This window comes from Temnothorax curvispinosus, unplaced genomic scaffold (genome assembly GCF_003070985.1).
Source record: "Temnothorax curvispinosus isolate PA1 unplaced genomic scaffold, ASM307098v1 QBEX01015766.1, whole genome shotgun sequence".
NCBI classification, from domain to species: Eukaryota; Metazoa; Arthropoda; class Insecta; order Hymenoptera; family Formicidae; genus Temnothorax; species Temnothorax curvispinosus.
In genome coordinates, this window is record NW_020225546.1 from 739,617 (window position 1) to 755,242 (window position 15,626).

The 15,626-nt window shown below is 35.3% G+C and overlaps 1 protein-coding gene across 1 annotated transcript in view; it reads left to right on the plus strand.

Moving 5' to 3' along the window:
- The window catches only part of LOC112466025 (neuropeptides capa receptor-like), a 9,380-nt gene extending 2,938 nt beyond the window's left edge, over positions 1–6,442 (plus strand). Inside the window, exons 2-6 of the mRNA XM_025033882.1 lie at positions 3,114–3,204; positions 3,299–3,498; positions 4,154–4,405; positions 4,953–5,268; positions 5,663–6,442. Coding sequence (XP_024889650.1) covers positions 3,114–3,204; positions 3,299–3,498; positions 4,154–4,405; positions 4,953–5,268; positions 5,663–5,918 — 1,115 coding nt within the window. The 3' untranslated portion in view covers positions 5,919–6,442. The remainder of the gene's footprint in view (positions 1–3,113; positions 3,205–3,298; positions 3,499–4,153; positions 4,406–4,952; positions 5,269–5,662) is intronic.
- The last annotated feature ends 9,184 nt before the right edge of the window (positions 6,443–15,626 follow it).

The following is a 15,626-nucleotide window of genomic DNA, read 5'->3' on the forward strand; positions in this document are numbered from 1 at the left end:
CGAATCGCCTCTGGCTGGCAAATCAACAGCTTGTTAACTGGCACTTCGCTCGCTGATAATGCGATTTTGATAATTGGTAAAGCGATTGATAACGATAGGTGGTTTGACTAAACCGTTCTCGTTTGGATAATGCGGAATAATAGATATGCCGCGGTGTCGATTTGGTCGAGAACTTGTCTGCAAAATGTATAACTTTCGTCGGACTATTCCTAGCGCAGAGTTAAGGTGCAAGAAGGCCTTAATTATGAATGAGGTCAAATGCCATCAGAGGAACAAGTTGGTTCGGATTTAAAGCCGATGGAATGACAAAATGGAACCAATCCCTTTAGCGTGGTGACAAATAAAACTGAGAATCCCTAGCAATAGTAGCAATTTACGTAATTTTAACGAACGATATCGATCGATGAAAAGTATTGTAAAACTGTAACGCTTCAGTATTATTCGCACATTTTTATCACATTTACAATAGCAATGAAATATTGAATATCAGATAAATATAAGTGTTCCCTTTGTCAAAGCTGTTGATGAAATACTACGGGGAAACGATTGTAACTGAGAATGTGCTCAAAGATGCAATTAAAATCGTTTTCATCGATACTGCCGAAGCAGTCGCCAATATATATTTCACATCTATACTCTCTAAATTTGAATCAGTGACTATTCCCTGATTCAGATTTAGAGAGATAAATAAGTAATTTATAACTTTGATTAATTTTAACAGTATCATTAGTAACGCTTGCCGACGCAAGCGTTTCAAAACACGACGCAGGCGATCTTTCATCAGGATAAATAAAATCAATTATTGTGTGTTATCTGTATTATCGCAGTCACATACACACACACACAGCAACTTGCCACGAGATACTCTCCTGCCTTCCTAGCATTGACGCAAGTAGATAAAAGCTTGAAATTAATCTCCGTTTTAATGTGTACAATCGCGATTGTTATCTGCACGGTGGTTTGTTTGTTCGATGGTAACAACGACGTTCGTATTTACGTCATTGCGAGGAATCCGCGAGACTGAAAACTTGGATATGATAACAATTCTACGCAAAAGCTCTGAGAGACAGGCTATTGTTGTTCGCTATTTTAAATAGCTCACTATTTTAATATATGTAACGTACCGCGAGGGAAGTCAATGCCTGTATCGCATAATATATCGACTAATTTGAATAACATCTTGAATAATACCTGAACGGCATTCGGTGTGCTAAATAAGGATTTAGTAAAAATCCAAAATTTCTAGTATTAAAAACAGACAGGTACAGATAAATATTGATTTCGATCTCACGAATAAATTAAAACTGGCGTGTTCGCTAAAATTGAAATATAGGAATTGTTTGTAAAGAAAAATATCGTAAAAAGTCAGCAGCAGACGTGCAAACTATTCAAACGGTCGGGAATACCGAGAGGGATGCGCCACTCACGAGAAGAATTTAATTATAAATCGGTTGTCGGTTCTGGCATGAGAGAGTGAAAGAGAAAGAGACTGAAATAATCACGACCACGTGTTCATAGAGTTGACGAGTAAAAAGCGGTTTTGCATCACAATAAAAGATTCCGCGCTTCGTTAGGTGACGAATGTTATTGTATAACATGCATGGGCGTTGCTTTTAGAAAACGTTATAGACACAATAGGAACGACCGAAGGGTTTCTACTCGAGGAAGCTATACCATTCACGATAAGTTCACATCAACTTCCGATAGTAGGAACCGGGTAGTAGAAACTTACGAGGGTTTCGGTGCCCATTTTGAAGCTTTACAAAAAGACGAACGTGCAGGACGACTACATATCGGATGACTATATGGACAGCTTTCATGCTTTGGGAAATGATTGGAAAGTACAAAATCCGGCTTACATCGCGACGAGAAATACCGAAAAAAGTGCAGTTTTAATGTTTTATTAATAAAAATTACACCGTGCTTTATTTCCCAATTAATTTCTAATGGACTCTATAAGATGTTATATTATTCTCTTGATGCTTTCGTTTAGAATTTCGTTCTTGCCAGATTATCGTTAGAAGAACGATCTTTGTATCGTGCGCTAGCAAAAAAATCGCTTAAGAGAATTAATGCAAATTGATAAGTGTTATTATAGTATGAGACATTAATTTATGGGAACAGAATTGGCCACTGCTTCCTTTTAATCTCTTTCACTTTTCAGTCTCTATACTCTGATTTCCATTACCTCATACATGTATACGTAAATTATATTTATTCATGAGAGTTAAAATATTCATTAGAATTTAAATAGAATTAAAATTTACATTGTAAAATAGTTAAAATCAAAGTAAAGAGAGACAGAAAGAGAAAAACACATAAAAGGGAGAGAACGAGAAGAAACGTGGAAAGTTGGTACAAAAGCAATAGAAAAAGACTGATGACTTTCCATTAACGATCAGATGGCGGAATAAAGATTTTTGTTGAAAGACACCATCATTAATTAAAACACAAATATACGAATGGCGTTCATTGAATTTATTCAAGTCACAACAATACGCGACGAATGTTCAGCTCGTTTTCATAGCGGAGGATAATGCGTGAAAGTTATTTTAATTTGCTCACGGAGTGCGCGCAACCTCGTTAATATTGTCATAATGTGATACGGTATGATGCCTTCGCACTAATTACCAGCCAGGCTTAAGTCAGTCGTAAATCTGCTTTTCGGAAAATTAATTTACGCCCGCGCGGAGAAGAGGAGAGAAGAATTACGCAAGCGTTTTACTCCAGAGTCGTACGAAACTTTGATGCCGACGTGCATTAAAGTAAATGAAAACGCGGAGAGATTAAAGCAAAAAATCGAGTATCGTGTCCCTTTGGCGAGAAAGAAAAGCAAAACTTAAAAGTGACACGGCATGCATATAATTTCTGTATAATTTTTTATTACGGGAAATATATTTAATTAAACATGTGTTTTTGTATAAGTTTAATTACTTCTAAAAAGATCCAATGAGTATTTTTGGAGCATACAGGATGTTCCAGACTACTTGTATTTTCCTCTACGGAATCTTAGGCATTTTCGAGTCAATTTATCGAAGATTTAACGAAGCATGCATATAACATTGTTGGAATAATTTTCTAATGATCTATTAAACGCTAATTAATTATTTTAGGTCTTCCCAATGAGCTGAGCGTGTTCTGGCAGCAATATCCGTGGGCCCTGGGCACGGGGCTTTGCAAAATCCGGGCGTATGTGTCAGAAATGTAAGAAATTCCATCTTCCATCTCGTCTGGTCCTTTATTATCGCGCGAAGATATATCTGCATGCTCCATTAAATCCGAGCATCACTTTTCACAGGTCATCCTACGTGTCGGTTCTCACAATCGTGGCTTTCTCCATGGAAAGGTATTTGGCCATCTGTCATCCGTTGCGCGTCTATTCGATCAGCGGTCTCAGAAGACCGATACAGTTTATCGTTGCAGCTTGGTCAATTGGAATGGTCTCGGCCATACCGTTCGCGATTTATCCCAAGGTCAATTTCGTCGAATATCCGCCAGGTTAAGCAGACACATTAATTTCTTTGCGATTATCGTAAATATCCGATAATTAATTTATTCAAATCTTATAGTCTTTTAATGCTATTTTGCAATCTCAAGTCTTAATTTCTGTTAAGATCTTGTCAGAATTTTTTCTTGTATGCAACTAGTCCAAAATATTCAAAATTTAATTTTGAATAAAAGTGACAGTTTAGTTCGACCCAACTGGCAATTTATTAAATAGCAATGCTCACATATATACACAACGTTTCGACGATAGTTTTTGGTTCTTATCAAGTCTAATCTAAGTCATAAATTTAAAATGTGGCTATTCCACGAAACATCTTAATAGTTATGGAGTTTTGTCTAGAACTATTAAGATGTTTCGTAGAATCGCCACATTTTAAATTTATGACTTAGATTAGGCTTGATAAGGACCAAAAACTATCGTCGAAACGTTGTGTATGTGAGCATTGCTATATTTAATTAATTACCAGTTGGGTCGAACTAAACTTTCACTTTGTTAATTATTATTACTGGCAAAGAAAAGGATTACTCTCTGTTAATTTTTAATATATTCCTAATCTGAAACTATACAGTTTCAATACACAAATTTACTTAAAATAGTTACATAATTGGTCTGACCTACGTTCAAACGTTAAGTTACTCTTTTCAGGATCGGGAAATTATTCGGCTGATTCGGCGATTTGCGCGATGCTTCTGCCCGACATGCCAAAATATCCCCTTTACGAACTCAGTTGCATCGTATTCTTTCTGATACCGATGCTCGTGATCTTTGTGGTATACACAAGGATGGGACTGAAGATCAAAAGCAGTACCAAAGAAACGCTTGGCCCGATACAAGGTTCCTACGTTCACGGCGATCATCGACAAGTTCAAACCAGAAAATCCGTCATCAGAATGCTAAGTACGATAATCATCATAATCTTTATTCTCCCTCTAATAATTTAATTGTAGCGATAATTTTTTATGCAGTTATGTAATAAGGAACTATGCGCCATTAGAAGCGCTAAATTAAAACGCTCCTATTTTTTCGTAATACTTTACATGAACAGGAGTTTCTAAAATCGCATATAAGTAATATATGGAATTGTATTTGGGAAGAATTATAGTTCGATCATTATATTTGAGATAACGTTAGCGCAGAATTTTATTTCTACTGTTTTGCGAAATTTTTTCTCTAACGGAAAAAAACTTTTAGCGTTGATTCCGCATTGCAGAACTGCGCCCAGTTAAAAAGTTGGCAAATGGCTAAGTAGAATTTTATGATCGCACTGTAATTTTTATTGGCAGCAATTCTCGCGTACCTTTCTCTCTTTTTATTTCCAACATTTTTGGTATTAAAAATTTTGGTAAATTAATATAAAAATTTCAGTAATTAAATTTGGCTTTCATAGTCCATTTTTGCTTTTTTACTCCTTAAGTTTTCAAATTCTCTACGTGATTAATTTCAGGCGCGGTCGTTATCATGTTCTTCCTTTGCTGGGCGCCGTTTCACGCCCAGCGTCTGCTTTACATCTACGCACAGGAATCCGATTATTATCCGGACTTAAACCAATGCCTCTACATTGTGAGTGGCTGTCTGTATTACTTCAGCACTACCGTCAATCCGATACTCTACAATTTGATGAGCATCAAATACCGCCAAGCATTCATACAAACGATATGCTGCAGAACGAGGAGGCCGACGAGCAAATCTTTAATGGCAAAGGAATCTCATCCGCGTAGATGCGACTCCTCGAACGAACGAAGTGTTGTATGCTCTGTCAGGTATGAAAGTTCGAAATTTTTCATGCCAGAGATTTAAAAAAATCATAGATGTAATATATACATATATATAATAACCACATCAATATATGGATGAGTAAAAGCCATAGTGATGTAAGTCAAATTTTTAAAAATATTGACTCGATATGTATAAGATAAATATAATTTTAATATTACATCATTATCCTATATTTTACAGTAGAACGTATTTGTTAAACACCGATATTTTTTTTAAATCAGACACCAGGTCTGTTTTCTATTGCTAAACTGGCTGCACTAGTTCAAAGTTTATCTCTTTTTTTCCGATGTAAGTAAAAAAGACTCTGAACTAGTGCAGCCAATTCAGCTATAGAAAACAGATCCTATATATTACAACAATTTTACGTTTTTTCTTTAGGTATACGATTGCTCAAGCCAAAGAGATGTTTTGTTTTACGCCGAGTCGACAGGAAAGTATAAAGGATATCAACAGAAATAATGGGAATGCAAGCAATTTTTCTCAAAATGCTTACTCGTCACAAAAGGAAGATTCATCTTCGACGTTTCTCTTTGAACGAGGGCATCTTCTCGCTTACCAGCAGCCTAGCAACGAAAGCACAACGTCCACGAAAAGATCAGAAGATACTGTTTCCATAGCTAAAAGCAGTCTGTGATCTATTTTCATTCGCTTTTATTTAGATAAACAAATATAATGCGCATGTTGTAAATAAAACTGTAGACAGTTTGAGGTATCGATTATAAGCGCGAGAGGCTTTACTATATTGTAAATAGGTAGATAGCCCGAATTATTTTTTTTACCGATTATAATGCGTCAAAATTTATTTTATACTATTTATTCGAGAATAAAGCTTTACACATATTATGCCTGATGTTTATTTTACGCGTTCGTGAATTTATGCAATTTTAGAACGACAAATGTGTTAGGCCCCGCCATGAAAATAATAATTTTCGTCAAAATGCTGATACGCGCGATTATTTCCATACTAATCGTGATATGCTTTACACCAGCGAGCTATACTTTAATAAAGATAAATTTGCAGTAATAATGATTCAATTGAGTTTTTAATAAAAAGCTCCATTGTCAATCCAACTCATTTCAGCAGTAATATTATCAGCTTGTTCCCGATCAATTCTCGACATGTAACGCGTATTTTCTTTTTTGCACAAATAAAACGTTACTTGTAGCAATTAATATCCTTCTACACAAAGAAAATAATATTCCTTTATATCAATTTCTTTAATATCTTCTCTAATTTACAATACCTCGCTTTATTTAATTTCCCAAGTTTTGCATAACAGATAGACGTATTCAAGCAATAATTTCTTTGCATTATATTCAAGTGACGTAGCTCATGCATTTATTTCAATTGAAATGAGATGCGTATTATATGCATAACGTACCACCCTCCTTTGCTTTTTCGCCTCTCGACGTCAATAAGAACTTGGAGAATATTCAGCGCCGTGCAATTATTTACACATCCGTAGCTTTAAAGTCGCGTAGACAAGTCGTGAATGATGACTTTTTGCTATATATATAAAGCAACTTAAGATATGAGAAACCGGTATAATCTGTGTACATTCATTTTCCTCACGCTCAAAAGGCGTCTCGCGTCTCAAAGATAATCAGAAATTCTTAATGCTAGGAGACCTTCTGCTAAATTAGATTTCTAGGATCACTTGATATCCCCGTCACACTTGGATTTTCATTGAATTTCAAGTAAATTCATTGTACGTACCTATATTAAACAAATGATAATAAATTCTAGTTCTAATTCGGCTATATATAAGGTCTGTTTTTTGTTTTAGCTAAACTTCTTACAGTGTTTATCTTTCCTCTTTTTCTCTCTAATGTGGAGTGAAAAGGAGGAAAGATGAACGGTATAAAAAATTCATCACAAAGAACAGATCTGTAGAGTCGGTCGAAATATATCAGAGGTCCTTCCCTTAGGATTAAAACCAAGAGTCTCCTAGAATGAAAATTATCCGGAAAATCTAGATTCTTTCCTTGATAAAGAAAAAATCCGATCGTGCGAACAATATGTTAACGTCACATTGTACGTATAAGATAATAATTTACTCTATTGTTATGAAATATATCGTTTATTTCTGTTGCCGCACTAAGCTTCTATGGATAGATTAATTTCCGTCTTGAATCGAAGAGGCTTGGATCAATCGGTTTCCTGCATTCGGCGAAAGCTGCACTAAATGGATTTATTACAACCGTTGGCTATATTTTACATGACCATTAATCACGACTGCATAGACCGTAGGGAGCTTCCGTGTTTGGTTCCGCTTTCCGGTAACAAATTGCTAACGTCTTAATTATAAATGAAGTGTACACGTGGCATCTCGTACATATTTCAGTTAATACTAATTGCAAATCGATTTTTCTTTATCGAGAATTTAGTGGGATGTAGAATCTCTCCACCTATAAATTTTTAATTTTAAACATTCCTGGAAATAAAACTTTAAGTTTTGAAAAAATAAAATCCTTTTAGTGCCACTTTTGCCAGTGTTTCCATAACTGCTGGAAAAAGGCGTAAAAGTTGTCTCAAATTTCATGAAGAGAAGCTGAAGGTAAATACTTGTGTATCAACAAATTTCTTACATAAGAGCAACATACGAGCAAAAATAATTTATACGGTTGTTTTCGTTCCCGATTACAATAAATACTTAAGTTATAAAGCATAAAAGTACCGACAAACACTCAAATTAAATTACAAAAGTTTAGAGGAAAGTGTGTCAGAGCTCGAAAAAACCTCTTCGACAAATACGGACGCATTGTGATCTCACATTATCGTATGTACTATTAAATATATCATAATACTTTTATTTCAATAAAAATTGAGAAAATTCTTATAGAAATTAGCTTTAAACTCGTTTCCAAAAGTGCTATGCCGAAAGAAAAATTTCGCGAAAAATCTACGTTGCTTATTCCAAACAAATTTCTTGAACGCAAGGCTACAAAATTTAGTTCTTTTGAGCTGTTAAACAATGCATAAAACTACGATAACAAAAATGTGAAATTATACATACAATTGTTATCGATCACTATCGCCGTTATAAAACAATATATTTTTGATACCAATCGTAAGATTTGTACTATGCCGAGGAGACGACATTATCGTGACATTTCCTTCGCGGTGACATTTGCACCCATTAAATCTGACATTCAAATACAAACAAGCCCCTTACGAATGGATTCTCACAAAGAAAACGTCGAATTAGCAAAGTTTCAGACGCGCCGTAATCATATATTAGGACCGGGGAACATGCTACCGTTTCGTAAACGATCGATGAAGATTTATTCCGAATTGCTAGCTGAAAGTTAACTAAGCCTTAAGAAATTGATCAATCACATTCGAATTTGAGGAGAATAATTGACTGTGATTGGTCAATTTCTTAAGGCTTAGGGCTTAAAACACCTATTAGACCCGGACTAAACGTAAAGTCATGAAAAGCTATCGTGTCGATACGTGACGATACGAACGTATTAGTTACGTATATACGGTTTTCTCTGCCTTGCTTTACGTCTATGACTACGATAGACGTAAGAGCCTATATTTCGTTCTCTGCCATCAGCCTTAAAACCAAAGCACATAACATGACGTAGCGATATACGACGGTCGTAGTCCCCGACCTGACAGATCAAGATACGTCAAAACTTGTGCGTTACTTACGTCCACGACTACGATTGTCACATGTGCTTTGGCCCTTACTCTTAAATCGTAAGCAGTAACTGCGCAATTATGGCAACAGTAATGTGTGCCGCCTACAATTCTGCTGCGAATACTTGTATATAATACCCCGAGGTGATACGCAAAAATCTCACTTGTGCAAATTTCACGAATGCAGAAGAAGATACGGGTCGCGGATTGCCGCAAGTAAAATAAGAGGGTATTTTCTGACGCGCCGTAACATCTTATCTCTCTTAGAAATGGCCGCATTACTTTGCGTCACGCTTTCCTTACCTCTTCATATTTTTCCGGTCTAGTTAATTATCCAGAAGGGGAAAGTGTCGTTTTATAAATTTAACAAATCCGAAAAATGCTGTGACTAAGAGTGTCTTGTAGTGTTGGGACTACCCGAATATCTGAATAATGACGTCATAACATATTCGTGTAATCCATTATTTGAATATTCGAATAAAATCCGAATATTCAGGAAAACTATAAAATTGTTCTAAATGCAGAAGTAGAAAATAATTAATTTAAAAAAAAAACACTTATATATTTACTTTTCGGGATTTTAACAATAATTACTGTATGTTAGATTGATTTCTGTTTCGTTCAATATCCGGACTATCCGAATTATATCGAGATCCGAATTATCAAATTTCAAATATTTGGATTATTCCTTCATTATTTTTCTCTTCAAATATCCGGATGTTTGAAAAATAAAATAATTTGGATTATCCGTAGCATTAATATCTTGGAAATCGTTACCATTACACAAAGCGATAAATTCTGACATCTTCGTGAAATAACTAATTATTGTATAATAAAATGATATGTTCTCTCCAAGCTGATTTATCATAAATTAATGCACATAATCACAAATGCAATTATGCATAATTGCTAATCCAATGAGATTAGCTGAACAAAATACAATTATTTAGAAATGCATACATGTAATCGTGAAAATAGCTCGATTCGAATTCAAATAATAAACATACAATTGCACATATTAAAACAAAATTGTCCAAATTTAAATAAAATTGGAAGACAATAAGTCTAGGTCTGTCTGTTATAAAATACACACGTATTCTTTTCATCCTCTCTTTTTCTTAGCAATTTCATTCATTTCAAATGCGTAGAAAATGTAGCGTGACTTTAAAAAAAAAACAGATATAATTCCAACAGAAGTTCGTTTTTTGTTTTGTTGTTTACGTGACAGATTTCAGATTGTTACAGTGTTTAGGCAGCACGATAAATTCCTCTCGTACAAAATGTAACCTCCGTTAGCAACATTCGTGACAGATGTATTCTGAACTATTGATTATCGCTCGTGCGGAAATGCTGCGCGAGTAAATTCGACCGGCCGCGGCGCGGCGTGAAATGATAAATTTTACTCTCGTAAAGTTTCCCGTATGCCTGAAAGAATTGATCGTCGTCGTTATAGCGCAACCCTTTGCAACGATCATAAAATGCGTGCTGCCGACAGTGATCGCTCAATTAACGGGACCAAGATCTTTACGATGGGTAAAGCCTCGATGATTTGCAGCGAAATAACGACCTATTGAAAAATGACCTGTTTGATCGATCCAGGCTTTCTGCTTACAGGCGCGAAATGTTCTTTAGTCTCGCTATCTCATTTCGTGCGAATCTCTTCTCTATGTACGGCATGAATAAGGACAAAAATGAAGAAACGTTAATCCGACACATTCGTTATCGTTATCACGGTAAGCATTAATTATGATGGAAGTAAAAGAATGAACGAGAGAAACGCTTGGCAAAGAAGTACCTATAATCGCTCGCATTATGTTCTAGTGTGCTTAACGATTCCCGTTTTTGCCCGCATTCATCCGCCGTGAACCGTGCGATCATGCGTGAACGTGTATTACGCCACGTGTTACAACCGTTAAGGAGATTATGGATCCAATCGCGACAAGTTATCGCTGGTAATTAATGGTACGCCAATCTAAATAAAGTAGATCGACGATACGTCTTTGCACTAATTACTAATAAGATTACGGACTTGTAAGCTCTCGAAATTGAGGTTCCATATTGCACTTGCCTAAAGATCAATACCGAATGCTCATTAGCCATTAGTGGCCGTATAAATGTTTCGTGCAAATATACATTTTGCATGGCACATTTTGCAATATATACATACGGCGCTCCGTCTACTCGCAGATTAAAACACGCATTGCATTTTATCGATCGTTAAAGTTTACGAATATGTAAGGAAAATGACTCACTGCAGATGCATGATTTGCATATAAATAAAAGACGTAATCGCGCATTAAACAGATTTTCTGAGACAAATCTTTGTAAATCGTTTCTTCAAGAGTTTGAATATTTTTGTATGACGTTTTACTTTTCGTGGAAAGATGATATCCATTATGTACATTAAATTGCACAACATTTATTTAACAATTTACTTTATCAAATTGTGCGATACATGTAGACAATTATTAACATTAAATAAAAATCGTGTCTTTTACAATATATTAATTTCAGATAAAGTTTCAACAATTATATACGTATATAGTTAGATAAGTCTGGATATTCTTTTATGATTTAATTTAATGTTACGAAAGAAATATATAGGATAAAACATATATCGAACCTTCCTTTGTACAGTAATATTTTGTACCGATCCAGTCTCCCGTTAAATCGGCCGTAAAATATGAAATTGATATTAAATGTTAAAAAAGGTTACATCTGATAAAATAGACACGCAGACAATTAAAAATTATTCGGAAGCGTCGTTCGGGAGGTCGTTTCGGAAGCGATATCTGTATCAAAACGTTATTTTTCACGTGGTTTGATGATTCTTATGGAGTTCAATATTTCCGTTATATTTTTATGATATATCGTATTCGCGCGATGCGTGTCTGTTATCTCTTTTTGCCTTCCTATCTTCCTCTGCAAATCGACGATCTGATTTATCTGTTTCACCGGTCAAAGTATGATATATAGCAATAAAGTGCGATATAGCAATAAAATGTTATTGATCTTTTGCAGTTTGCGTTTTATTTTTACTTATTCGGCACGATATTTCTATTGCTGGACTCGTACGCAACGAAATTGTCTCCTACGAGAAGTACGTATGGCGCGTGCCATTACCATCAAGTGTATTTACCGGAGGAAGCGATGGCATTGCAGGCACGCGGCAGAGGAATGTCCTATCTCTTGGAAGGCGTCGCGAGACATCGGCGGAAGAACGTGATTCATTTCGTAGTTGATAAATAGCTCGATAATAACGAAAAGTAACGATAGCATCGCAAGTTGCCTCTCTATACTTCGATATTTTACGTAACTGTCACGTCAACATTGATCTTCGCGTGCTTTCAGACTAAAACCTGTCCTAAATGGAGTTTAACATTTTTCGGGCTGACGTCAAAAAAATTAGGATGTCCCTCAGGCTAAAGCGATTTTTATTATTAATCAATAGAAAAATGGCTTCTTGGCGCAAGGCAAGGTATTTAAATATTAGAACATATAGATATTCCAGACACGTGCGACGGGATTTAGAGCAAACTTCAGATATTATGTAAACGATTAAAGCTGAGCCACCATTGAGCCAGTTTCTTTCCAAGTTTTCCGATCATCTCGAGACTTATTTTTGGAATAATCATATGTTATTAAAAAAAAAACATATTTCACGTCCTCTTTGCATTTACCCTATTTTAATAATAAAAAATAAAGTTACGATCAAAAAATAAGATGTAAAGATATCGATTAACTCTCTTAATTGATGCAATATTAATTTTTCCTATTTTCTACTCGTCATTTATAAATTCTACAAAATTATTATTAGGTGCAAGTTTCATTTTGTCTAATAGAATTATAATAACTTGCAGAAATACGCGGCGAACGGAGAGATAATATTCACGGTTTACCGATGGTCTTGCGGAAATTCTTGAAGTGTATAATGTTTGCGGACACACGGTTGAAGAAGAAATCCGCTCGAATGCACTGAGCGGTGTAAAGACGAATGGAAAGAACGGTCATGCGTGTCGTATGAGGTTTCTCCGGAGGTTTTAGAATGCCATTTAAACCGACGAGAGACTGGCTCGGGTCTTTTCAAAGGATAAAAGCTGCACGACGAAACGTATTGTCCGACGTGCAAAATCACGATGGCTTACCGCGATAGCTACTTTGATCAACACGCGGACGATAATTTTGTGCCAGAAGTTGAAACTCACCGAAATCTCAACGAGATCACATTTCCATATGACAACGCAATTGTTGAAACCGACGAGTTCAAATTTCGCATGTGTCACAAACAGACGAAAATACTTAATATTAAAACTGTTCGCCGTGACAATGACGCGATACACAAAAGCAAGAAAGTAGCACAGTTTTGAATTTGTGCAGCAAAACTTTATATCAGATCTATGAACAGCGTCTCAGTGATCTTTTTTTTTTTATTTTTTCTTTTTCAGTAAATAAAAAGATAAAATAAAGAAAAATCAGATAAAACTAAAAAATTATTTTTATCTTTTCCACACATTAAATCTCCATTAATACGGGCCATTGTTGAGCTGAGCGTCTCAGCTTTTAGCCGCGGTAATAAAAGAGCAGTAATTGAGAAGAATGGAACATTTTTTGCGTTGTATAGAGGATTTAATTCACCGAAACCACTTCGGTTTCATTGCTTTTATCTGGCTAAATAGACCTGTAAGCGAACATAATTCATTCCGCGCGAATAGAATTTCTTAGAAATAGGTCACGATGAAAATAAATGGGGCGATTAAAAAACAAATCTGATCTGTGCCTCTCCATAAAGAAGCGACTGGCACTTTGATCTCGAAAGCGCTCTGTTCCTCGAGTTAAAATATCCTTATTACACAATCAATGACATGCTATATGTATGCATAGGCGGAAAACGCAAAGTGGACCGTCGTCCGAGCAAATTTAGACAGTTTCATAAATTCGCAGCACGCGCGCGTTCACAGCGGCATAAATATCGAAAATTAACATTTCCGCATAATTTACTTCTCTTATTCTCACGGTCGGCGACGTTCCGTGAATTCGCGATGTGTAAACCAGGAATTCGTTTCACGGATCGGGACTCACGTAGCTATACGCCTACTTTTGTAAACTTAATCTTAAAATGCATAAAGTATGTACGAGCCCTGCATGTAATATCTCCCGATATCATTGGGGAAAACATTTGTTTATCTGAGTATTCCGTTGTGAAGCGCGTGACATTAAAATTACAGTACCTTATTTTACTCGGCACATAAGAGAAATTATTTTAAATAAAAAAAGAAAGACACAGTCGTACTTCTCTAGCAATTGCTTGAAACCTCGAATAAAATCATATAATGCATATACGAATCCTTTTTTCTTCGAGTTTTAGAACCCGTTTTTAAAAATCCTATTTAACTTTTGTAGTATATTTTTAGTTACTACGAGAGTTAGTCATTTTATATATGAGATCGTATCGTATGTAACTCGCGCGGAATATAAACCGTTTTTCTCAAAATATTTATTTAAATGCAAAATATATTATTATTTTGCAAAATAAAGTTGCATTTATTTCAGCAGTTTTAAATAGAAGTTTTATGTAAAGCACCATCGAAAAAATAGTGCAGTATGCAATATATTTATAGTCATAAATATAAACATATATAACACTTAAGCAAAAATAAATGGAAGGATATAATTTCTTTCAATGCGTTTAAAACAAAACATTTCAATAACGATACAATAAAATTAACGTCAAAAGTAATATTCCTGATTGTCGGTCTAAAGCGTAAATAATTGCCAATTATAATTAACAAAAATGGCGTAATTCTCAATTTCAGTTAACTGTTAGTAGGTACGGTTAGTCGTGAATGCATTTTGTATAAAATGTAGGATTCAGAAAATATCACGTGGAGAAATTGCAGAATGTGGGTTACGATAACGTATATAACACGTTTCCATAATTAACGCGTGCGTCTGATGTACCACGAAAGGGGAGTGCTCCGGTTACAAGTACGTCTAATTGTAAGGTATAATCAAATTTGAAAACAGGTCTTGATATATCGTATACCAGTCTAGACTAATCACATTTATGCACCGACATAAATTCGCCAAACGGTATATATGTTCATTAATGATCTGTGATGCGCGCAATGTCACTCGTCGTTCGCTGCAAATCCAAGTGTGTTATTTTTACACGTATATAAACGTTTAAAAATGACACATTTGACTAAAGCTCTTTTTAGATGTTCCTTCATATGATAAATCACGTCATCTAACACGTTTAATCGTATTATCATTTCATTTAGCACGCATATGCATGATTGTTACGATAAATGAAACGTTAGTTAAAGGTCGATCTTCTACTAACATAAGAAAAACAAACGTCGACGACCTAAGTCGTCAATAAACAACAATTAGTTTAACTGAAATGTTATCTGGTAAACTCGATATATTGGTAGCGATCATAGCGCAGAAAGATGTGCGCTGCTCTAACGAGCCGAAGATCCGAGTTCAAATCCGACCAAAAATCGTCGGTTTTTATTTGATCGCCACCAAAATTATTGTTATAAAACCAGAAGGCAAGCTTCGGATTTGATAAAAGCCGAACTTCAAAAAGCTATCAATCTTGAGCTGTAGAGCTATTAAAGAAAATGAGAAATTCTATAAATTTCTCGAAAAAAAGGTAACTTCTTTGCTGATGATAAACTATATCATGCT